This window comes from Ranitomeya variabilis, chromosome 4, assembly GCF_051348905.1.
Source record: "Ranitomeya variabilis isolate aRanVar5 chromosome 4, aRanVar5.hap1, whole genome shotgun sequence".
NCBI lineage: Eukaryota > Metazoa > Chordata > Amphibia > Anura > Dendrobatidae > Ranitomeya > Ranitomeya variabilis.
In genome coordinates, this window is record NC_135235.1 from 32,054,477 (window position 1) to 32,078,691 (window position 24,215).

Genomic DNA, 24,215 nt, shown 5'->3' on the forward strand with positions numbered 1-24,215 from the left:
CCTTTCAGCTTGTGGGTGTAACATGATAAAATGTGGAATAGTTCAAGGGGTATGAATACTTTTTCAAGGCACTGTATCTATCCATCTATCCTATTTCATATCTTTCTATCGCAAAGCAAGTTTCTATAAAGTTACAATTTCAAAAACATTCAGAAGTAAATATAAATCATTGACATGTAATACTATTTTATAGAACTTCGTGTGATATTTGGAATATTTTTCAGCCATTGTTTTAGAACTTCATTAGGATGTAGAATATTCCACACATCCCACCTGGTGCTGACTATATACACTCAGCATTCACTAACAGCATGACACAAAGCCTCAAGAAGTCATCTTTGTGATATGTCAGATGGAAGAGTCATGTTCACACGTGGCAGGTTTGTTGTACAAGTGTGTACTTTTGGATTTTATGTGTTTCTGCGGCATGTGCACAGTTTTCTGCTACCTTCATTCAGATTAATGGGACAGTCCCTCCGGCAGTGAGACTTACAACTCTGTGACATTCTTCGGTATCCCCTTCGGCAGAGATAACAAGTGCTTATTACTGCAGCGAACCACGGTGTCCAGACACGTGCACTCCTGCGGACACTGCGGCTGTGGAGCACAGCTCAGCTCTTCCTGTCCTGCGTGGATAATGATATGAACAAAGCACTATTACAACGATATGAATAAAGCACCATTACAACAACATGAATAAAGCACCATTACAACGATATGAACAAAGCACCATTACCACAATATGAAAAAAGCACCATTACAACGACATGAATAAAGCACTATTACAACGATATAAACAAAGCACCACTACAAAAATACGAACAAAGCACCATTACGACATGAATAAAGCACCATTACAACGATATAAACAAAGCACCATTGCAACGATATAAACAAAGCACCATTACAACGATACGAACAAAGCACCATTACAACGATATAAACAAAGCACCATTACAACAAAATAAACAAAGCACCATTACAACGATATAAACAAAGCACCATTAGAAGGACATGAATAAAGCACCATTACAATGATATAAACAAAGCACCATTACAACGACATGAATAAAGCTCCATTACAACAATATGAATGAAGCACCACTACAACGATATAAACAAAGCATCATTACAACGATATGAACAAAGCACCATTACAACGGCATGAATAAAGCATCGTTACAACGATATGAACAAAGCATCATTACAACGACATGAACAAAGGACCATTACGACATGAATAAAGCCCCATTACAACGATATGAACAAAGCACCATTACAAAGATATAAACAAAGCACCATTACAATGACATGAACAAAGCACCATTACGACATGAATAAAGCACCATTACAATGATATGAACAAAGCACCATTACAACGATATAAACAAAGCACCATTACAACGATATAAACAAAGCACAACGATATGAACAAAGCATCATTACAACGACATGAACAAAGGACCATTACGACATGAATAAAGCCCCATTACAACGATATGAACAAAGCACCATTACAACGATATAAACAAAGCACCATTACAATGACATGAACAAAGCACCATTACGACATGAATAAAGCACCATTACAATGATATGAACAAAGCACCATTACAACGATATAAACAAAGCACCATTACAACGATATAAACAAAGCACAACGATATGAACAAAGCACCATTACAACAATATAAACAAAGTATCATTACAACGACATGAATAAAGCACCATTACAACGGCATGGATAAAGCATCATTACAACAATATGAACAAAGCATCATTACAACGATATAAACAAAGCACCATTACAATGACATGAACAAAGCACCATTACGACATGAATAAAGCACCATTACAATGATATAAACAAAGCACCATTACAACAATATGAACAAAGCATCATTACAACAATATAAACAAAGCACCATTACAACGATATAAACAAAGCACCATTACAACGATATAAACAAAGCACCATTACAACGATATAAACAAAGCATCATTACAACGATATGAACAAAGCACCATTACAACTAGGGTGAAGTGCCACTTTTAGTCCGGTATCACACATCTATTTCATGACCGGTTTGTGCACCACACTCCGTATGGTATCATGACACAGATGGATGAAACCTGCCTATTTGCATACAGTGTGCGCAGTCATTAGAACATTAACAAATTCAAGGCTTGTAAAATGTCAAAGGTCATCAATCAGAAAATTGTACCTCAAGGACACGAGAGGGTCCTTCACATGTGATGGTGTGGACATGGATTTTCGTGTAGATTTATTACCGAAATCTGCATCCAATCTGGTGACAATCGTCATCTCAAGCACATAAAGAGAGTTTCTGCAACCCATCCGCAGCTACAGAAATTCCCTGAATGGACTTTTAGCCCACATTAAGGAAAAAAAATGAGCAACGCACATAAGTAGCAAGTAGAGAAGAGCAAATAGATTCACAGGAGCCTGGTCAAGGGGCCACTACAGTATTCTGCAGTCACCGGAGGGGAGTCCTCCAAACTTCCTCCTACCGGTCGACATCCTCTGCGCCTCTTATAATGTACACGCCTGGCACAACGTCATCATTGTAACATCAACTAATAAAAAGAGGCGCTGGTAGGAGGCAGATTACGGGGCTCCCATCCGGGGGCCACGGAGCAATGATGTGGCCGCTGGACCACGGTCTGATTCACTGATCTCTAATAGCAGGATACTTCTTTACTTTGTGAAATAGGCATGAAAAAGAGGAGAATGAATGACAGAGGGGCTAATCCTCGCACCCGTGGTACATCCACATGCGAAATCTAAGGGCCCGTTCACACTGGCGTATAACACGGCCGAGTGCGAGCCCATGCTTTATCCCATGTTATACTATGGGGCAATGCAGATCAGAGATTTTTTTCTTTTCATGCCGATTTATACGCTCGGCGTAAGAGCCTGGCTGTGTGAGACCCTCACCAATCCCAAGAAGGGGCTCTGTAGACCCTCACCCATCAGACATGTAATAAATATCTGGTGGGTGGGGGTCTTGTCTTCGGTCCGCACCATCGCTGTCACTGGTTTTGTTTGATGTGAAACCGGGAATGTCACATCAGAAAATGAACTATCAATTAAATCAGGTTTTTATGTTAAATTTATATAAAAAAAAAATCTTGCAATTTTCACCCTGGTCACTAGGACTAATGTTAGATTCCTGCTCCCTGCTGGGAAAAAAATACATTTGTAGCAATAAACTGACTCACACCCTATTCGTTTACATAGAAACGTTATCCGAGCATGCTCTAATCAGGGCAAATGTCATTGTGAAGGAAGGTGGAAAAGGTCGATCCCGTATTATCTATTGTATATAAAGGTGTTATCAGTCATTGTACAGGAGGAGGAGGTGAGCTGTGATATCTATTGTGAATGGTGGATCCTGTGTTATCTACTGTATATAGAGGTGTTATCAGTCATTGTACAGGATGAGGAGGTGAGCTGTGACATCACCTATTGTGAATGGTGGATCCTGTGTTATCTACTGTATATAGAGGTGTTATCAGTCATTGTACAGGAGGAGGAGGTGAGCTGTGACATCACCTATTGTGAATGGTGGATCCTGTGTTATCTACTGTATATAGAGGTGTTATCAGTCATTGTACAGGAGGAGGAGGTGAGCTGTGATAATTCTATTTCTTATGTGACTTTTCCCAAGGGCGTGGAAGTATGGATGGGCCATAGATATTCAGTGCATGTATACCCTGTGTGGTACATTATAATTAATAACATTTTTTAGTGCCCATACCCTGGGATTAGGGTGTAATATCACTATATGCCCCACACCTGCAGGATTGGTATTTATACTCCGGTGTCCTCTCCTCCATACGGTTATCTTTTATTATCAGGAGTCTGTGGTCTGCTTGTCCGTTGACACAACTATATCTCGGTGCAGTGTCTTGCACCATAACTCCATTTTGTATTCTTCATGTCCTGTTTTTCTTTATGTGTAATATTTTCATATGTGTAATAAAATTATTTATAGAATTGAGTTTCCAGTTTTTGGTCGTTTATGTGGTTTCCACACCTCTTTTATATGCTGTTGTACGGCTTGGTTTAAAAGTAAATTCCTATAGAAAGCAACTGAGTAATACAGATTCTAATTTAGTTATGTTGCTTTTAAATACTCTCATCTTTGCTGTATACAGAGGTGTTATCAGTCATTGTACAGGAGGAGGAGGTGAGCTGTGATATCACCTATTGTGAATGGTGGATCCTGTGTTATCTACTGTATATAGAGGTGTTATCAGTCATTGTACAGGAGGAGGTGAGCTGTGACATCACCTATTGTGAATGGTGGATCCTGTGTTATCTGCTGTATATAGAGGTGTTATCAGTCATTGTACAGGAGGAGGAGGAGGTGAGCTGTGACATCACCTATTGTGAATGGTGGCTCCTGTGTTATCTACTGTATATAGAGGTGTTTTCAGTCATTGTACAGGAGGAGGTGAGCTGTGACATCACCTATTGTGAATGGTGGATCCTGTGTTATCTGCTGTATATAGAGGTGTTATCAGTCATTGTACAGGAGGAGGAGGTGAGCTGTGATATCACCTATTGTGAATGGTGGATCCCGTGTTATGTACTGTATATAGAGGTGTTATCAGTCATTGTACAGGAGGAGGAGGAGGTGAGCTGTGATATCACCTATTGTGAATGGTGGATCCCGTGTTATGTACTGTATATAGAGGTGTTATCAGTCATTGTACAGGAGGAGGAGGTGATCTGTGACATCACCTATTGTGAATGGTTTTCCTGTGTCATATACTGAGGTGATGTACAGAACAGGAAGGGTGAGTCTAGCAATAGACTTAGTGACTGGTGTGAAATTGCGCACTATTTTAATACAGCTAGTAATGTGGATAATTGTAAAAAATACTACATTTAACATAAAAACTTGATTTGACGTTACGGTTGTCTTGTCCTTTGTTGCGGATTGCTGACAGCATCAATAAATCTCGGTACCTTCTTCACATCTGAAGTCGGGGAAGGCCACATCCTGAAGTGGGATCTGCCGCAGGAAGTCTGGATTCTGACAACGAGGGTTTCCCGTGACAATTTTCCTCCTCCTCAGCCAGTCTCCGAGCCAGGCCAGCTGGCAGTTACAGTTAAAGGGATTAGCCAGTAAGTTCCTGCGCAGATATAAAGCCGCGGATAAAACACCGGAAACACATTTACTTGTCATTTTGTTGCATTTGGACCTAATAAAGTCCATAAATGACACCTAGAAAGTGTCAGCGACGTGTCTTCAGGTAACTCCAGAGCTGAAATCGCTCCTATCCACAGTATACAGTGACTGGACATTAAATTGCAGGAAGTAACCTGCGAGGGTATAGAATCAATGGATGTGGATACCCACAGGGATCTTTTTTTTTTTTAATACATATTTTTTGGACTAAAAATAATTTTTGCATTTGGGTTTCATTAAAACTGTTGCACCGTTTGTCTTTTATAGCCTCTTTGTCTCCTTGCACATTACTGGCTGGAGAAGGAGTTAGCTGAGGATCTAGCAGTGAGTGTGTTCTGAGTCGGTTTTTATCTATTTTTTTCTGATACTGGTTTATGACCACCATGAAAAGTTACTTATCGATCAGCAGAAAGAAGAAAAGCAGATAAAAGAGTTACAAACTCCACATCACAGCTCACTGACAGATTCTCAGTTTACTCATTCAATGGCAGAGAAACAAAGAGCCATCGAAAGCAAAACGGTGTAAAATTTTTAAGAAAACCAAATTGAAAAAGTGATTTTTAGTCCAAAATTCATGCATCTGAGTAAAAAAAAAACTAAACTGACACCAATCTAAAATAGTGAATGCAGAAGAGAGGAGTTCTTCTTATAACTTGCAGAAACTGAGGCTGGAGATGACGTCACGGCCAGCGCTGACGCCCCAGGACGACGCTGCCATCACACAGGCCAGAAGACGAGATCTTTACTGACTGTTAGCAGGCGGCTGTGATTTATTATAACTGCACAAATACCAATATTCCCAGAAATGCAACTTCCCAGATGGGAGATAAAACTCTACAGCGCCATCTAATGGGCAGAATTGCAATATGCAACTTTTTCCATTATTTTAGTAGCAGCCGCACATATAGATAAGCCTCAGTGTCTGCAGCACCAACCGAGCGGGAGCGAAGTTGTCAGATGTTAGTAAATTGTAGGATCTGGACTCATGTCCCCATGACCCTCACTATGAGCCCAGCACCTAGGCAGAGTGGACCCGATTCATCATTCGCGGGTTTTTTTTTAAAAAGCCACTTTCCTTTTAAGGTTTTCTGGCATTCGACGACCTTTTTTTTTTTTGCACAAAATGTGCACGAGTTTTTTTGCAAAATAAAAAATGCTCTTTATTTTATCTTAAAAGGGATTATCCAGGACCATATTCATTTTTACTATGGGGCTAAGAACTAACAGGCAGGTATATGCCTCTTGTGCCTGGAGTGCCGATCTCTGCCGGCACAGAGAGGTCACAGTCCGCTCCTGTCGTCAATTCAGTGTCACGTCAACAGAGCAGCGGCTTCTCTTCCATTCTGCCCTGTCATGCTGATTGACAGCTGGCTCCCCGCTGCCTAACTGCAGGGAGCCGGCTGTCAATCAGCATGACATCAACAGTTATGCCCTGTCGAAATAGCAGAATGGAAGAAGAAGAAGAAGAGCTGCTCTGTTGGCAACTACCTGCCTGTTATTTTTTTTACTATGAGCCAAAAAACTAAGATAGTCCCTGATTATCCCTTTAACCGGTTAGTGCAAAAAGTCGCTTTTTCTATTGAAAATCATAAAGTCGCTCCAACTGGAGAACAAATGCACAAAAATGTAGGATAACAAACTAAATAAATGTCAAGGTCAAGGGCTTAACTATAGTGAGTGCAGGGGAAGTTGCCTGAGTCTACGGGGACCCAGAAGTTCTCTTTGAAATGCTTGTAACGACCAGCGATAATTGCGGCCCGTATTGGAGATTTTCGGGCTGGGGCCCTCGAGCTTGAAGCTTCGCCTCTGGACATACTCACAAGGTGGAGAGAGACTGCAGGGTGTCGAACGCCCCGGGGGTGATGGTGCTGATCTGGTTATCGTACAGGGACAGGAGCCGGACGTTGCGGAGGCCGGTGAAGCTGTCGTTGTGGACGCAGCTCACCTTGTTATTCCTCAGCATCCTAGGAGACACAAATCCAGAGCACAAACATGAGCTTCACTTTCTGGAGCAGCCGGAATATAGATGAAGACAGGGAGACATTATACGTTTCCTTCCCTGCGGATTCCGCTACATTCCTACAATATGGATCTAGTCTATGATACTTTTTGGCCACTTTTCCATCAACATAGCTATTTCCGACTCGTTTTTTTTTTTTTTCACGGTCCGTTCATTTGACATATAAAGTATTGAAAAATGGGGGAGAAGAAATCCAAATACGGCAAAAATGATGAATTATTCCAATTCCGACTCCGTTTTTTTCTTGGAATTATTTTTACGGCGTTCATTGCAAAAATGACCTGGTGAATAGAGATGAGAGGATCGATTCATGGGACTCCGGTCCAGGTCAGTGGTACCTGTCGTCTGGACGCGAGGCACGGGAATCTCTTACCTTCTGGCGTGGTTTCGATCCGCCTGAGCTGGAGCGATGTCTTCTGTGTTGTCATGTCACATAGATGACGTTACGACTGCAATAAAAAAATCAATTGCCGCTCCGGGGATGCTGGAAGGAAAGAGATTCGAGGGTCTCCTGTCGCCACCTACCACTGACCTGGACCTGGAGTCCTGTGAAGTGATCCGCTCACTTCTACTGGTAACCAGGATTTCAGAAACTTTTTTTTTTGCTTTAGTCCCATTAGGGAACCTGTGATTGTTTGATCACTCGTACTATATACTGCAATAATACATCATTGAAGTATAAAGTGAAAATCATGGTCTCCTATGAAGCCCGGCTGGGACTCAAGAGCCCAAAAATGGCGACGGCTGAGGCCTTCAGAAGGAAACCCACCGGCACCCCGAGAGTGCACCAAGATAGGTGCCCAACGGGACGCCCAACCAGATTGCAGGCAAATGCCGATGTCTGATACAGGCCTGTCCTGTGTGCAGTAGGTTCTGCTCGTCAGCCCGTTCCGTACACGTGCGCCGTGTTGTCGTATACCATGGGTTGGTAAGGGGTTAATATTATTTAAAGGGGTATTCTTGGTGAGTTTTGTGAGTCCAACAATCTTGAATATTAAGGATGTTGCTGTGCAGGGTAAACCCCCGAGCGATCAGTAAGTGATGGTATATACGTGCTATAAACGATCACTTTCCCAGGTGGGAATACGCCTTTCTGGCCGCGTAATGCCGACCTGTTCGCCCATATTGGGATGCCATTTTTTTAAGGATAATTTCCATGTACAGGCATAAATAGGGCAATATAAAAGAAAGGTCTCTACTTACAACGTTCGAAGGCCTTCCAGACCCCGGAACATGCCGCTCCGCACAGACTCCAGGTGATTAGCGGTCAGATGGAGCTCGCTCACCGATGCCGATCCCTCGAATGCCCCGTCCTCAATTTCCGAGATCTTGTTGTTGCTCAAATTGCTGTTGGAAACGTAACATTAGATGTTAATTTGCTAAGTACAAATCCGACGGCTGTCGGCCGAACGCTGCTTCAGCCGATTGTTCATCCAGCCGCCATCTCAGCCGTCTGCCCCGTACACCGGAACGCGCTCACTCGGCCGGGCGCTCCTGCGTGCTCTATGAGAAAGCCGCCGGCTGAAACGTTGGTCAGGGAGAGCAATGCAATCAGCAGTCCGAAATCAACATTTGCCCTTCCAATAGATTTTCAGAGAATCTACAAAGAGGAGTTTTAATTGCCCAGAATATTAAGACTCGTGGGATTTTCACATGGGATTTAATTGCAGCGGATTTCTCCAGCACCAACATAATGTAAGAGATCTTATGAAATTGTCCGGCGCTGGAGATCTGACATCATTCAATTTATCCTGTGGATTTTCCCTATGGATTTCACCCATTGCAATGCAAAAGGTTGAAGTTGGAAACTGCAGCAAATATCGGCACATTTCTCCAGCTGCAAATTTGCAGAAATTTCTCAGCAAATTTATCCCATGTGAACATACCCTAAAGATCTAAGACGTTTTTCTTTCCCGTCATGCCACTTTGCATTACTTCCTGAAAAGCACCTGAAAGGTTAATAAACTACCTGAAAGCGGTTCTGAGTACATTGAGGGGCGCCGTTTTTATAATGGTATCACTTCTGGGGGTTTTCCAATATATAGGACCCACCCAAAGTCACTTAAAAACTAAACAGGTCCCTAAAATACGTTTTGTAAATTTCCTATTGCACAAAATTAGCACCAAGCTTTAGCAGGTGCCATAATAATGGACGATTTGGAAAACTCTTCCAGTGCATGTCGATGACGTAATTTAGTCAAATCCAAAAGTCCAAGGCGCTGAAGACCCTCCTTCACAAAAACTTTATTGATCCAAGTGTACACACAAGAGAAAAACCATGAGTCGTTTTGGCCACGCGGGACCTTTTTCCTGGTGTATACTTTTTAATGTGCTGATAAAGGCCCAGCGTGGCTGAAACGTTGCAGATATTTTCTCTTATGTGTAGGAGGATCTTTGGTGCCTTGGATTTTTGGATTTGACTGCACCTTTACAACCTTGTGGACGGTTGTACCAATTACACGAACGGTGGAGTGGAGCACGGAATAGATCTCGATAACTGATCACGGGGTTTAGCGCTGACCGACCAGCGCCGATGGGCACTTACATTTTCTTCAGATGTTGGAGTTTCCTGAATAATCCGGTAGCTTCTAAAGTGGCGATCTCATTGTTGTTCAAGCGCCTGAAAATGTAGAAAAATGGAACATATAATGGAATGGCGACATATAAGATAATAAATGTGGAGTGGCGTCACGTGAAGCTTGTGGGCCCTGATGCAAAATCCCAAACAGGGCCCCCAAATAGGTCTTTAATAGTAATAGTCATTTCCAATGGAACAAAGGGATCTTTGGGACCCCTCTAGTCTCATGGGACAAATAGATCTTTGGGACCCCTCTAGTCTCATGGGACAAAAGGATCTTTGGGACCCCTCTAGTCTCATGGAACAAAGGGATCTTTGGGACCCCTCTAGTCTCATGGGACAAAGGGATCTTTGGGACCCCTCTAGTCTCATGGGACAAAGGGATCTTTGGGGCCCCTCTAGTCTCATGGGACAAACGGATATTTGGGGCCCCTCTAGTCTCATGGAACAAAGGGATCTTTGGGGCCCCTCTAGTCTCATGGAACAAAGGGATCTTTGGGGCCCCTCTAGTCTCATGGGACAAAGGGATCTTTGGGGCCCCTCTAGTCTCATGGAACAAAGGGATCTTTGGGACCCCTCTAGTCTCATGGGACAAACGGATATTTGGGGCCCCTCTAGTCTCATGGGACAAAGGGATCTTTGGGGCCCCTCTAGTCTCATGGGACAAAGGGATCTTTGGGACCCCTCTAGTCTCATGGGACAAAGGGATCTTTGGGACCCCTCTAGTCTCATGGGACAAAGGGATCTTTGGTACCCCTCTAGTCTCATGGGACAAAGGGATCTTTGGGACCCCTCTAGTCTCGTGGAACAAAGGGATCTTTGGGGCCCCTCTAGTCTCATGGGACAAAGGGATCTTTCTGGCCCCTCTAGTCTCCAGGGCCCTTTTATAGTTACACCCCCCGGCCAGGGGATAATAAATACATGATGGCCATTGTGTGCACAGCGCTGTATATAGGGCACGGCACATAAGGTTTTAGTAGGGACGGATCTCATACATACAGCTCGGCTGTGGACTGCGGGATCCGGTCGGGGATCTTTGACAGCTTCAGGTTGGAACAGTCCACCACGTTGGATTCACATCTGCACTTGGGCGGACACACGACATCGCTGTTACACTCGCTGCTGAGCTGTAGGTCCTCAGTTCCTGTAACAAAAAGCAAAAAAGTATAAGATCTCATGTGGGATGATTCCTAGTATTATATTCCTTATTATTAGCGGACGCTTATTATTCCTGTGCATATTGTTTTCAGCTTTATTTATTATTATTTATTATTTGCTGCAATATTATATGTCATGCTGTAAAGTGCTGTGGAATCTGTTGGCACTATACAAATAAATTATTATTATTTAAAATCCTATTCCAATATCTAGTAGGTGAAATAATAATAATATTAGGAAATACCTCTAATTAGAAATACAGTATAGTTATTCTGATTAGCTATGTCTCTTACCTCATGTGCAGGGCATTGCAGTAGCTCAGGTATCCATGGGTATGACCACTAACAACCAACTGTCACTATATACATGGTCGTAACCAAGGATACTGAAGCTACTGCAATACGGAGTAAGTGACATAGCTAATCAGGAGAACTATACAACATTTTTTTTGTTGGTATTGGCTAATATTATTATTATTACACCTATTACATATTGGGATAGGATCTTGGAGATGGGAATACTCCTTTAAGGAAGGCAAATATTAGGAAACCACAATCCTAGAAAAAAAAACAATAAGCTTTAAAAAAAAAAAAAAAAAAGGCTTTACAGGGACTATTGCTATATTTATCCCATACATGCATAGTCATTAATATATTTTGCATTATTAATTTATGCAAAAACTTTTTCAAGTAGTTCTAAGATATAAAGAAACACACGGAAAATGCATAAACTAACAGCGCCCCCCTCTGGGAGTCACACAGGCATTGTTTTTTTTTGTTTTTTTTAATCTGCCCACTTTTTTTCCTAATGTTGTAAATGATTATCCAGATTCTTCTTGATTTTATGTGCAGTTATTTTAAGCTTTGTGCGCGGCTGATAACAGGTCTGTGCAGAATAGAGCCAGGATACTGTATAGCAGATCACATATGTACATGTAGAGATGTAGATTTTAATAGTGGTCATAGTAAGAGATGAGCCAATCGCTCGGAATTTGTTGCAATCAGATTCAATAGAATGTGTAGGAACATTCGATACGGTCCAAAGTTCTAACAGATCTAACTAAAAATATTCCGACCTTCTTATTCTCTGGGGAATACAATCCAACATCCACATGGACATACCTGGAATGAAATATTGTTCTTTAGCTGTGGAGAAAAACAAAAAAAGGAAATGATCACAATAAAGTTTATGTTTTACATAAAATCTTATTGCACAGGATTAGAAAACATGTCCCCAAACTGCCCATCTGTCCACATCTCTATTAATTCAATGGATGCAATACCACACTGCACCCATGGGGTGGCGCTGTTCCTGGAAGAAAGCAGCCATGATTTTCTTTAACCCCTTTAAATGATACATCAGTCAACAGATTATGGAGACATTTTCCCTTAGTGAGCACTAGTTAGTATGAGCGTACCTGAGCATCTGAACTTCTTGCTTTTTATTTGCCCGATGCGTTTGTTGGCGAGTCGGCGAGGACTGGCGCATCTGGCACCGCTGGTCTCTATGGGATTTGTTCTTAGGAAGTCTGCCAGCCACTTCAGGTTACAGTCACAGATAAAAGGATTCTGAGCCAAGTGCCTAAGTAAAAAAAAAAAATCACACAATGTGAGGGTTGACGCAAAGAGGTCATGACCAGGCTCGGACTGGCCAATCGGATTACAGGAGAATCCTCCGGTGGGCCGCCCCATCAAGGAGTGCTGATGAGCAGCGCTATTACACTTGACTCACAATGTGCAGAAAAATGTATCATCTAATCATTCAGAAAACAAGCCAACCAAATTAATATTACATAGAAGGAAAAGTAAATTTGTGTACTAGGGTGGGGTTATTTTTACATCTCGCTGAACAGTGGACCCCAAGAATTAATGTTGCCGGCGGACCTTTGCCGACCCAGTCCCAGTCCCAGTTGGGCCGGGAGGTCATTGACTTTATTGTACAATTATCTGGTTGTTGGTGATGTGTTTTGCACACTTTTATTGTGGAGTTAAAAATATAGGATTTCCAACATAAAAGATTTTGTAGCCCATGGGGTCCTCCAAAAATGCAGATCTGGTCCTATACACTATTTAAAGGGGACCCGTCACTTGCCAAAAATATGGCGTTTTTAATCTGGTGTAAATGCCGCCGTTGTGAATCCGGCGATATTTTTCTTTTCTTTCTGTGAGATTTGGCCCATTATTCCCTGTATAAATCTAGGGTTCTTTTTTTTATCCAAGTGGGCGTAGTCGTCTTCATGAAGACACCCACAGGAATGAATTGAGGACCCCACCCTTTTGGCTAACAAGGCTAGATTTACATACAGGAAAGAAGGCGCCGTATCTCAGGAACAGAGAGGCGCTGGAACAAAAGAAAAACAACAATGGATTCAGGAAAACAGCGGCATTTACACCAGATTACAAAGTCACATATTTACAACAAGTGACAGGTCCCCTTTAAAAGGGTTTTATCATCTTAAAAAGTGATCCGTAGAGCTGATGAAGAGCTCCGTCTCCTGAGCTCCTGATGAAGCAAAGGTGAAACGCAGGTCGGGTGTTTGGTGGGTGAGCCGCCTGAACAGGTCTTCATTACCCTATGTACTAGTTGCACATTGAGTTATTTATTGTATCTATTTTCCTATACCTCTTTTACATTTGGATCAATTATGTGTTCATCAATGATTCCACCTTATTATCACTTTGCATTGTCTCCATCTTTTGGGGGGGGGGGAGGGTTCCCATTATTGGCTCTCCCACCTTTATTGTCTATGTGTGTTATGAATGATGGATAGTTACGGTATTCTCTCATTTTAAAATTATTCAATACAGATCACTGATAGTTTTTTATTCATATCTATTTCAGTCCTGGCAGATTTCTGTTTTTTTGGGGGTTTATATTCAATTTGTGGTTGTGGGACGATTACTCCCCTTATTCTCAAAATGATGTTATAATTAGCTATAACGTGGAATCATAATCTAACTTCTACCCTTTGAGCCTTCGCTGTCGTTTACACTACAGTTCGGCTTTTTAAGATTGGCTGCTGCAGAAAAAAAACAACGCAGCGCAGGCTGGCCAGAGAAAAATAGCAGAGAATATCTACCAAGCCGAATACCATTACAAATATATGCAACAATTAGAAACTACACCATGTTCCATATTATTATGCAAATTGGATTTAAGTGTCATAAAGATTTAACTGTTTTGTTTTTCAAATAAACTCGTGGATGGTATTGTGTCTCAAGGCTCAATGGATCACATGTGATAATTAGTTTTCCAGGTGATTCTAATTAAAGAAAAACTACTTAAAAATGATGTTCCACATTATTAAGCAGGCCACAGGTTTCAAGTAACATGGGAACTAAAAAGGATCTCCCTGCTGCTGAAAAGCGTTAAATAGTGCAATGCCTTGGACATGGTATGAAAACATTAGATATTTCATGAAAACTTAAGAGTGATCATTATACTGTGAAGAGATTTGTGACTGAAACATAGCACAGACAGAGTTCATGCAGATAAAGGCATAATGAGGAAGGTTTCTGCCGGAAAAATTCATTTGATTAGGAGAGCAGCTGCCAAAATACCATTACAAAGCAGCAAACAGTTATTTGAAGCTGCTGGTGCCTCTGGAGTCCCTCGAACCTCAAGGTGTAGGATCCTTCAAAGGCTTGCTGTGGTTCATAAACCTACTATTTGGCCACGCCTAAACAGTGTTCACAAGCAGAAACGGTTGCAGTGGGCCCACACATACATGAAGACTAATTTTCAAACAGTCTTGTTTACTGATGAGTGTCAAGCCACCCTGGATGGTCCAGATGGATGGAGTAGTGGATGGTTGGTGGATGGCAACCATGTCCCAACAAGACTGCAACGTCAGCAAGGAGGTGGAGGAGTCATGTTTTGGGCCGGAATCATGGGGAAACAGCTGGTAGGGCACTTTAAGGTTCCTGAAGGTGTGAAAATGACCTCTGCAATTATATAGAGTTTCTGACTGACAAGTTTCTTCCATGGTATAAAAAGCAGAAACGTGCCTTCAGGAGCAGAAGCATCTTCATGCTGACAATGCCCCATCTCATGCAGCAAAGAATACCTCTGAGTCATTGGCTGCTATGGGCATAAAAGGAGATAAACTCACGGTGTGGCCACCATCTTCCCCTGACCTCAACCCTATAGAGAACCTTTGGAGTATCATCAAGCAAAAGATCTATGAGGGTGGGAGGCCGTTCACATCCAAACAGCAGCTCTGGGAGGCGATTCTGAATTCATGCATAGAAATACAAGCAGAAACTCTCCATAAACTCACAAGTTCAATGGATGCAAGAACTGTGAAGGTGATATCAAAGAAGTGTCCTATGTTAACATGTAACTTGGCCTGTTAGGATGTTTTGGAGTTAAATAGCTTTATTGTTCAGTGAATGTGACCTAATGCTGCAAATTCCACAAATGAGCATTTTCAGTTCTTTAAAACAGATCAAATGTTTAGATGTGCCTAATAATTAGGAACAGTGCATTGTGAGTTTTTATTCATTTTGGAGATTATACTGTTATCATTGGGAGGTTTCTTCAATAAAATCTGATGTATAATCTAACGGGTGATGACTTTTATTAGACTGACTGTCATTTGCACCGACCATTTAGGAATATCCGAGAACAATGTTATTTTCATAAGGCTGTGTGCACACGTTGCGTTTTTTTCGCGTTTTTCGCTATAAAAACGCATAAAAAAAGCATACATTATGCATCCCATCATTTAGAATGCATTCCGCAATTTTTGTGGACATGATGCGTTTTTTTCCACGAAAAAAACGCATTGCGGTAAAAAAACACAGCATGTTCATTAATTTTGCGGATTTTTCGCGTTTTTCCTGCTATTTAATGCATTGGGAAGCTCCGGAAAAAAACGCGTCAAAAACGCATGCGGATTTCCTGCAGAAAATGTCCGGTTCTGCTCAGGAAATTTCTGCAGGAAATCCTGAACGTGTGCACATAGCCTAATAATTTGGAACACGGTGTACAAGCAACAAAAAAATGGAGCATATGCAGAAACATACTATCACTAGTTGAAAAAAAAAAAAAAAAACACAATGGCACTTGCCATAAGAAAGTCTGTATTATATCTCATTCCTGTACGTCACTCCACGTGGAGCCATACGTTCACTTTACATCACCTTATCAGGAACCTGTTGGAAATGTCTATTCCCAAAACCATGTATAAGACTATGTAGCCAATTAAACTACAAGCAGATATGATCCCAAAGAGGTGCTGCAGCAGCAGCAGTGAGAGATCATGTTTATAGTTCAGTATGGAAGTGCATTGGGGTATGACAATGCACTTCCAGCTTCTCTGCCTCACATTTCGTGACTTCATGCCACCCTCCTCTGGTTGATTGACAGATTGTTTTATCTGGTACGTGGCAATGACCTGTCAATCAACCCGAGGAGGGTGGTGCTAAACATGGATTACAGCGTGAGGCTGAGCAGCTGGACGTGCATCATCACGCCCCAATGCGATCCAGACAGAACTTCAAAACGTGACTTTGCTCTGCTGCAGCAGCTTGTTCAGATCATAAAGGAATGGACTGTCTTAATTTTTAAAGGGCTACAGTATCCTATAAATAGTTGGGAAGGGGGAGGAGATAGAAGTTCTTGACAGGTTCCATTTAAAGTCACCCTCCAGGTTTATCCTTACAAAGGCTCTGGTGCCTCTGTACATATGTGTCAGTTTTCAGGTAATTTAGAAAACTGGACTTTAAAATATTTCTGTCCTTTCTGTAAAAGGAATCAGCATTGAGTTCTTGGTAAGAATGTGATTGGCCTCTGTCTGAATACAGCAGCCAATCAGAAGAGGCCGGGCTGCAGGGAGGAGGAAAAAAGCAGCAGCCTGACCAATAAGGAGACAGAAGGTGTGTCTTAGACCAGCGGTGGGAGCTGTAACTAAACTTTAGTCCCAAGTGTTGTACACTTCTTCTTGTTCTTGTTGTACACTTGTTGTTGCTGTTGTTGTTCACTTGTTGTTGCTGTTGTTGTACACTTGTTGTTGCTGTTGTTGTACACTTGTTGTTGCTGTTGTTGTTGCTGTTCACTTGTTGTTGTACACTTGTTGCTGTTGTTCACTTGTTGTACACTTGTTGCTGTTGTTCACTTGTTGTTGTACACTTGTTGTTGTCCACTTGTTGTTGTACACTTGTTGCTGTTGTTGTACACTTGTTGTTGCTGTTCACTTGTCGTTGTACACTTGTTGTTGTACACTTGTTGCTGTTGTTCACTTGTTGTACACTTGTTGCTGTTGTTCACTTGTTGTTGTACACTTGTTGTTGTTGTCCACTTGTTGTTGTACACTTGTTGTTGCTGTTGTACACTTGTTGTTGCTGTTCACTTGTTGTACACTTGTTGTTGCTGTTCACTTGTTGTTGTACACTTGTTGCTGTTGTTCACTTGTACACTTGTTGCTGTTGTTCACTTGTTGTTGTACACTTGTTGCTGTTGTTCACTTGTTATTGTTGTACACTTGTTGTTGTTGTTGTTCACTTGTTGTTGTTGTTCACTTGTTGTTGCTGTTGTTCACTTGTTGTTGTTGTTCACTTGTTGTACACTTGTTGTTGTTCCTGTTGTTGTTCACTTGTTGTTACTGTTGTACACTTGTTTGTTGCTGTACACTTGTTGTTGCTGCTGTTCACTTGTTGCTGTTGTACACTTGTTGTTGTTGTTGTCCACTTGTTGCTGCTGTTCACTTGCTGCTGTTGTACACCTGTTGTTGTTGTACACTTGTTGTTGCTGTTGTTGTACACTTGTTGTTGCTGTTGTTGTACACTTGTCGTTGTTGTTCACTGGTTGTACACTTGTTGCTGTTCCTGTTGTTGTTCACTTGTTGTTACTGTTGTACACTTGTTGTTGCTGTACACTTGTTGCTGCTGCTGTTCACTTGTTGCTGTTGTACACTTGTTGTTGCTGTTCACTTGTTGTTGCTGTAGACTTGTTGCTGTTGTACACTTCTTATTGTTGTTGTACACTTGTTGCTGTTGTTGTTCACTTCTTGTTGTTGTACATTTGTTGTTGTTGTTGATGTACACTTGTTGTTGTCGTTTTCCACTTGTTATTGCTGTTCACTTGTTGCTGTTGTACACCTGTTGTTGTTGTACACTTGTTGTTGCTGTTCACTTGTTGTTGCTGTAGACTTGTTGCTGTTGTACACTTCTTGTTGTTGTTGTTGTACACTTGTTGTTGTTGTTGTTCACTTCTTGTTGTTGTACACTTGTATTGTTGTATTCTGCACTAACGGAGCCAAAAAGCAACCAAGAGAGGATAATAAAGATCCCTTATACTTGTCTACCCAGCTGCGGCGTGTGATTCTGTAAAAGCAGCTTCACATTGGCTCCCCATAGCGTGCACTGGCTAGCATTGCTTTTCCACAGATATTCAATGGTACTCACAATGTCTGGATGGCGCGGAGGGAGGAGAAAGTTCCTTTTGCCAAACTTTGGATCTTGTTGTCGTACAGCGACAGCAGGGAAAGGTTCTGTAAGTCCTGGAAGGTGTCGGCACGGATGCAGTTAATCTTGTTGGCATTCAGAAGTCTGAGCGCAGGAAAAAAAAAGAATGACGAGAATAAGTGTAACAAGCCATGACATTCTCACTGCATTGATCTCAACTCATAAAGTCATTTACACAACCCGGAGCGGCGCTCGGGATAATCAATCATCATTCTGCGCTCTTCATATATGTCTTATCTAACATCAGAAATGTAGAACTCCAGGAACACAGAATATACACATGGAATGACGGACGTTCATCTTCTCAGCAGGCAGGAGAATGAAAGGAAACGAGTGAATAAAATTGATACAAATTACAAATAAAAAGTTATAATACAAAGAAATCAGCTAATTCATCAATGACATTTCCACAGCAACTTCCTTATAAAACATTTTCATGTCTGTTCCTAAAGATCAATCATTCGCCAACTTGTGCGCACATACAGTACTTATGACAGATCAGCATTTTACAGATCCCAGGAGAAAAGTATTATGGCACACTCCATTGTCAAAAGTACAACTTCTAGGGGAGAATTAAGGGGCACCATATGGTGGTAGACGTAGCGCCCAAGAGTCATGCACTGTGCCAATGGCAAAACTTACAGGGGGAAATTTACCAAGACTGGCATTTCATATGCCAAAGTACAAAGTAAAATTCACAAATGTGTAAAATGCATGAGAAAATCACTGCATGTCGTGCACTCATTCAAGTCAATGGGTGTGTGCAAAACATCGGACTGCACTCGGAGGTCATCGAAGTGCAGTCCAATTTAAGCCAAAACTAATTTGTCCAAACTTGGCAATTTATCGCTTATCTAAATGTTTCTGATCGCTGGAATCGCCCTGATCCCGTGAACCCCAGTTTCTTGGAATCACAGCTGAACATGCGCACCATTCATTGTCTATAGGGCTGCTGGAGATGGCGGCGTACAGCGCCCAACTATCTCTGACAACGATGGATGGAGCGGTCCTTGGCATGTGAAGCTGTCGCACCAATCATACAGTGAACTTCAGAGCCCAGATCATGCTGGATCCCCAGCGATCAGCAAGCGGCCAATTGACAACTTGCTTAGTTGAGAAACTGACTTTATTTCCACAATGTCAAAATCACTTGTGGAAAGTAAAATCCTCATTGAAAACCTGCAGCCAACTAAAATGTAACAGAATCGGGCTTTACAAATCTTTAGTCAAAAAATCTATGCAGGGTTAAGTCATTTTGCAAGCTTTCAATGCTGTGGATTTCTTTCAGATTTCTCCGTAAATTTCACATTTGCAAATGTGCAACAAAATCTGCATGCTCCGCCAAATATCAATGTAAGGGTAGATGCACACGATAGATTTGATCTCATCCGAGAAAATCGTTACGATTATGTTACGGTTTGATCAGAGTGTGATTATATCATAATCTGATTTTCTCGGATGTGAAAAACGTGGAAAAAAAAAAGTCTCCATTTTGTCAGTCCATGAAAATCAGACGGCACTCGGATGTCATACAATTGCAGTCCGAATATTTTTGACAGACCCACTCACTTGAATGACTGAGAGTGATCTGATTTACGGATGCATTGTATGCAATTTATTCCTCGGAAACATTTAATTACGCATTTTAAAACAGTGCAAAATGTACGAGAGCTCATCTATCATATGCATGCAAAGAAAACACAGATAAATCCTTACTTACAGAAGCTGCAAGGCATGGAGACCACTAAACACACCTTTAGGAAGGTCTGTAATCTTGTTGCCATATAGGACACTGGAAAACAGATTATTAACATTATTAACAATGTTATCGGCTATCAGAACATGCTGGGAGTGGTAGTGACAAAAGCTGGAGAGCCAGAGGGTCAAGAATGTTAAGGCTATTGATACCACTGGAGGCTTAAACACGTGTTTTTTTTGGCTAGAAATCAATACAGTTTCATTGAAATGTTGGAATGTTCCGTTTCTACAGCCTCTATGCATCACTATACATAGCAAACTGCAGAGCGATTTACCGGTGATTCCGGAGTGATCTCTTTTCTCAATATTTTTTTCTGAATATTGGACTTATATGGGGTCATAAATCACCTTATATGATAGTTTAGGAGACAAGCTCATTCTGCAGTTTGATATGTACAGTGACACTTATAGGCTGTAGAAGCCAAACATTTTTAACGTAACGCTATTACAAAAAAAAAATGTGCATTTAATAAAAGCATTTTTTGTTTTTTTCCCAAAGGTATTAATATCCTTTAAAATCAGTGGTCTCCAATTAGAGACTCCACCTGTCAATCATGCCGGGAGTTGAGGTTTTGCAACAGCAGGAGAGCTACATTTTGGAATCTACATCTCTGCTTGAGCCAATTAGTAAATCCGCCTTACAAGTTATTCGATTAATATTTTAATAACAGCAAGATATAAAAGAGTCTGATTTGCAGTAATTACCGTTACGGGTGGAAGGAACTGTCCTGTGTTCCTTTTCATTTAACCTGTTATGTCAAAATCTGATTAATTAGAATGGAAGCACAAAATCTCTGGATTAGACTAGAATATCTGCAATCACGCCGTGATTATCATCCAGGGGGAAAAATCATTAACAAATTATTTATAGGTTAAAGGTACCTGTCTTGGTGAATGATAATTGCTTTCAATTGAAGACACCATGTGAGCCGAACACAACATATAAACGCTATCTGCCAGCGTCTATTAATACACGTGTGAACGTTTCCACTATTAGATTTGCTAATTAATACACTCAGTCTCTGGATGTAAATATCCATATATTAGATATAATGATTGTTTCTCCCATCTTGTATACTGCAACCTGTCAGCTGAAGATTCTGTGGGCAAAATTCAGCCCAAGGCAATAATCCCGGGATCGTGTACTATCAGATCACATTCAGCGGAGGGATCACATTCCTTAACATTTTATATTCTTCTTCTCAAGATCTGATTATCCTGTTGATCATAGATTGAATTGATCTCCTAATTTTAATGCAAAAGGCTCCTTACTCTTTTTTGAGCAAAATGTTTCATTTTCTTTTCCGTTTTAGGGTCTGTGTGCCCAATTGTAAAAATGACCTTTTTGTTGTCCCAAATACATGCATTTTAGAAAAAAATTTCCTTAAAAAGGTAGACAACCCAAACTTATAGGTTTGCCGATATGGATCATCACTTCAAAGAGAAGGCTTTTCAGCCAAAGTGTATCCAACAGGAACAAGCTCTTTCATTTTTCATTCCTCAGTAAGAAAATATGAAAAATATAAACATCAGCCCTCAGCCCACCCCAGAAATAACGCATCTATTAGATGCTCCCAGTTATGCTCCCCCTATTATAATAACTGGTAAAGGATAAGCAGGCAGCCGCGGGCTGATATTAATAGGCTGGAAAGGAACAATGGATATTGGCCCCCTCCCAGACTGAGAACCCCAGCCTAAAGCTACCCCTGAAATGGCAGCATTTAATTAGATGCATTAATTCTGGTGCGTAGCATGGGCTCTTGTGTTGGCAAGCTGGGTAATGGTTTTGGGGTTGATGTCAGCTTTGTAATGGCAGCTGACAGGGGTTAGTAATGGAGCGGCATCTATAAAACATCCCCATTACCAACCCTGTCAGTCTAAAGCAAAAAACACTCCTTAATCATCTTTTACCCATTTATTACTTTTAAAAAAATCAAATATTCCAAAGGGGTACACCGTAAATCCATCCCCCGTCCTACAACGATCTCCGACTCTGCTACATCCGGATGGTGTGTTGAGCGGTGACATAAGTAATGCGACTGCTTAGCACACCAGCCTGAACACACTGACAGTAGAGTGAGAACGTTCCTGCAGCGAAGAGCGGTAACGTCACTAAGGTTCTCACAGTTCATAGTCGATGGGTTAGTAATGGGGGTGTCTTATAGACGCCTCTCTATTACTAACTCCTGGCCTTGTTGTCAGCTGACATTACAAAGCTGACATCAACCTCAAAACCATTTAATGGTTCACCAAAGCACCAGTGCAAGTAAGTGGGAAGAGCCAAGGCTAAGCGCCAGAACTAATGCATCTAATGGATGCGCCATTTCTGGGGTGGCTTTAGGCTGGGGTTCTGAATATGAATATGACTACTGCACCCATGGGTGCTATGGTAATTCCATAACAATATGCATAAACCTCCCCCATGGATATTCCTACTATATATACATACGGTATATATATTTCAGAGTAATACTATAATGTTATAAATGAATCTCTTCAATGGTTGACATGGACAATACTACACCAGCATATGTATGAATGTCCTAGAATGGTTGGTATGGGCAATACTATAACAGACTATTAATATAAGTCTCCTCTATGGTTCCCATGGGCATTACTATAACAGTATATATATATATATATATATATATATATATATATATATATATATATATATATATATATATATATATATATATATATATATATATATATATATATATATATATATATATATATATCCTAGAATGGTTGCTATGGACACTACTATAACAGCATATGCATGAATCTCCTAGAATGGTTGCCATGGGCAATACTATAACTATAGTGTGTATATATATCTCCCTCATGGTTGCTATGGGCGATACAATAACAGTGTATATATATATATATCTATGTCTCCTCCATGGTTGCTATGGGCAATGCTATAACAGTATATAAGTCTGCTCCATGGTTGCTATGGGCAATGCTATAACAGTATATATATGTCTGCTCCATGGTTGCTATGGGCAATACTATAACAGTATATATATGTCTCCCCCATGGTTGCTATGGGCAATACTATAACAGTACTGTATATATAAGTCTGCTCCATGGTTGCTACGGGCAATGCTATAACAGTATATAAGACTCCTCCATGGCTGCTATGGGCAATGCTATAACAGTATATATATATATATATATATATATATATATATATATATATATATGTCTCCTCCATGGTTGCTGTGGGCAATACTATAACAGTATATACGGTATATGTCTCCCCCATGGTTGCTTTGGGCAATGCTATAACAGTATATATATATGTCTCCCCCATGGTTGCTATGGGCAATGCTATAACAGTATATATATATATATATATATATATATATATATATGTCTGCTCCATGGTTGCTATGGGCAATACTATAACAGTATATATATATGTCTCCCCCATGGTTGCTATGGGCAATGCTATAACAGTATATATATATGTCTCCCCCATGGTTGCTATGGGCAATACTATAACAGTGTATATAAGTCTGCTCCATGGTTACCATACTTAATTCTATACCGTTCTCTATAAACCTCCTCCATGTTGAATGTGTGATTAATTGAATCTACTTTTTCAATAACGTTAATAATCCTCTTCGGCACAAGCCTCGTATTCTCGTCACATAATAACACATTAGTCATATTACGACCAATCGAGATAAAGTGCTTCTTTCCAGCGCGTTCCGCAGGTTCCTAAATCACCGGGTATTTTTGCAGACTTCTTAATTACGTTTCCTCTGCATGAAGTTCTAATTAACATGAAAGGCAAAGCTGCCGAATCTCATCCATTTTCAGCCCCCAGAACGCCGGCCACATTAACATTCACATTTTCCGGAGCAGCCATCCCAAACATCATTGCATTAAGGCCTCTCTCCTGAGGAAATGGCTTGATGCCGTCACCGCAAGAGCTGCGGCCACCGATAGGAGATATTTATTTTCCCAGCGTCGAACACTCAGCATTTAATAGAGGCCATAAT

General features: G+C 41.0%; 1 protein-coding gene across 1 annotated transcript in view; it reads right to left on the reverse strand.

The window, feature by feature from the left end:
- SLIT1 (slit guidance ligand 1) overlaps positions 1-24,215 on the reverse strand; it is a 366,291-nt gene that overhangs the window by 69,881 nt on the left and 272,195 nt on the right. Inside the window, exons 12-21 of the mRNA XM_077258294.1 lie at positions 20,165-20,236; positions 18,385-18,528; positions 12,396-12,559; positions 12,100-12,123; positions 10,820-10,964; positions 9,788-9,862; positions 8,446-8,589; positions 7,043-7,186; positions 5,000-5,166; positions 494-626 (exon numbers count right to left, since the gene is read on the reverse strand). Coding sequence (XP_077114409.1) covers positions 494-626; positions 5,000-5,166; positions 7,043-7,186; positions 8,446-8,589; positions 9,788-9,862; positions 10,820-10,964; positions 12,100-12,123; positions 12,396-12,559; positions 18,385-18,528; positions 20,165-20,236 — 1,212 coding nt within the window. The remainder of the gene's footprint in view (positions 1-493; positions 627-4,999; positions 5,167-7,042; positions 7,187-8,445; positions 8,590-9,787; positions 9,863-10,819; positions 10,965-12,099; positions 12,124-12,395; positions 12,560-18,384; positions 18,529-20,164; positions 20,237-24,215) is intronic.